The 543-nt window shown below is 48.8% G+C and overlaps 1 protein-coding gene across 1 annotated transcript; it reads left to right on the top strand.

Annotated features, from left to right (window-relative positions):
- Positions 1–10: 10 nt before the first annotated feature.
- Positions 11–539, top strand: LOC104774811 (reticuline oxidase-like protein; the record flags this gene model as incomplete). The annotated part of the gene is made up of 1 exon (XM_010499249.1): positions 11–539. A coding segment is annotated over exon 1 (420 nt), but the record flags the coding sequence as incomplete, so codon positions are not given.
- Positions 540–543: the final 4 nt, after the last annotated feature.

The following is a 543-nucleotide window of genomic DNA, read 5'->3' as shown; positions in this document are numbered from 1 at the left end:
TGATCGAACCGGAGATCCTGCTGGATCGGAACCCGGATTCGGCGTCTTTCTTGAAAAGGAAATCGGATTACGTGGAGACAGAGATCAGCAAAGAAGGTTTAGATTTCCTGTTTAAGAAGATGATGGAGGCTGGGAAGCTAGGGCTAGTGTTCAATCCGTACGGAGGGAAAATGAGCGAGGTGGCTACGACGGCGACTCCATTCCCGCACAGGAAGAGGCTTTTCAAGGTCCAGCATTCGATGAACTGGAAAGACCCTGGCACAGAAGCGGAGAGCAGTTTCATGGAAAAGACGAGAAGCTTCTACAGCTACATGGCTCCTTTCGTCACCAAGAATCCAAGACACACGTATCTCAACTACAGGGATCTTGACATCGGGATCAACAGCCATGGCCCAAACAGTTACAGAGAAGCTGAGATTTACGGGAGAAAGTATTTCGGTGAGAATTTTGATCGGTTGGTCAAAGTGAAAACAGCCGTGGATCCTGATAACTTCTTCAGGGATGAGCAGAGTATACCTACCTTGCCCACCAAGCCTTCCACAA

Source organism: Camelina sativa, unplaced genomic scaffold (genome assembly GCF_000633955.1).
Source record: "Camelina sativa cultivar DH55 unplaced genomic scaffold, Cs unpScaffold05746, whole genome shotgun sequence".
Lineage (NCBI taxonomy): Eukaryota > Viridiplantae > Streptophyta > Magnoliopsida > Brassicales > Brassicaceae > Camelina > Camelina sativa.
This window is presented reverse-complemented; position numbering and strand designations above follow the sequence as displayed.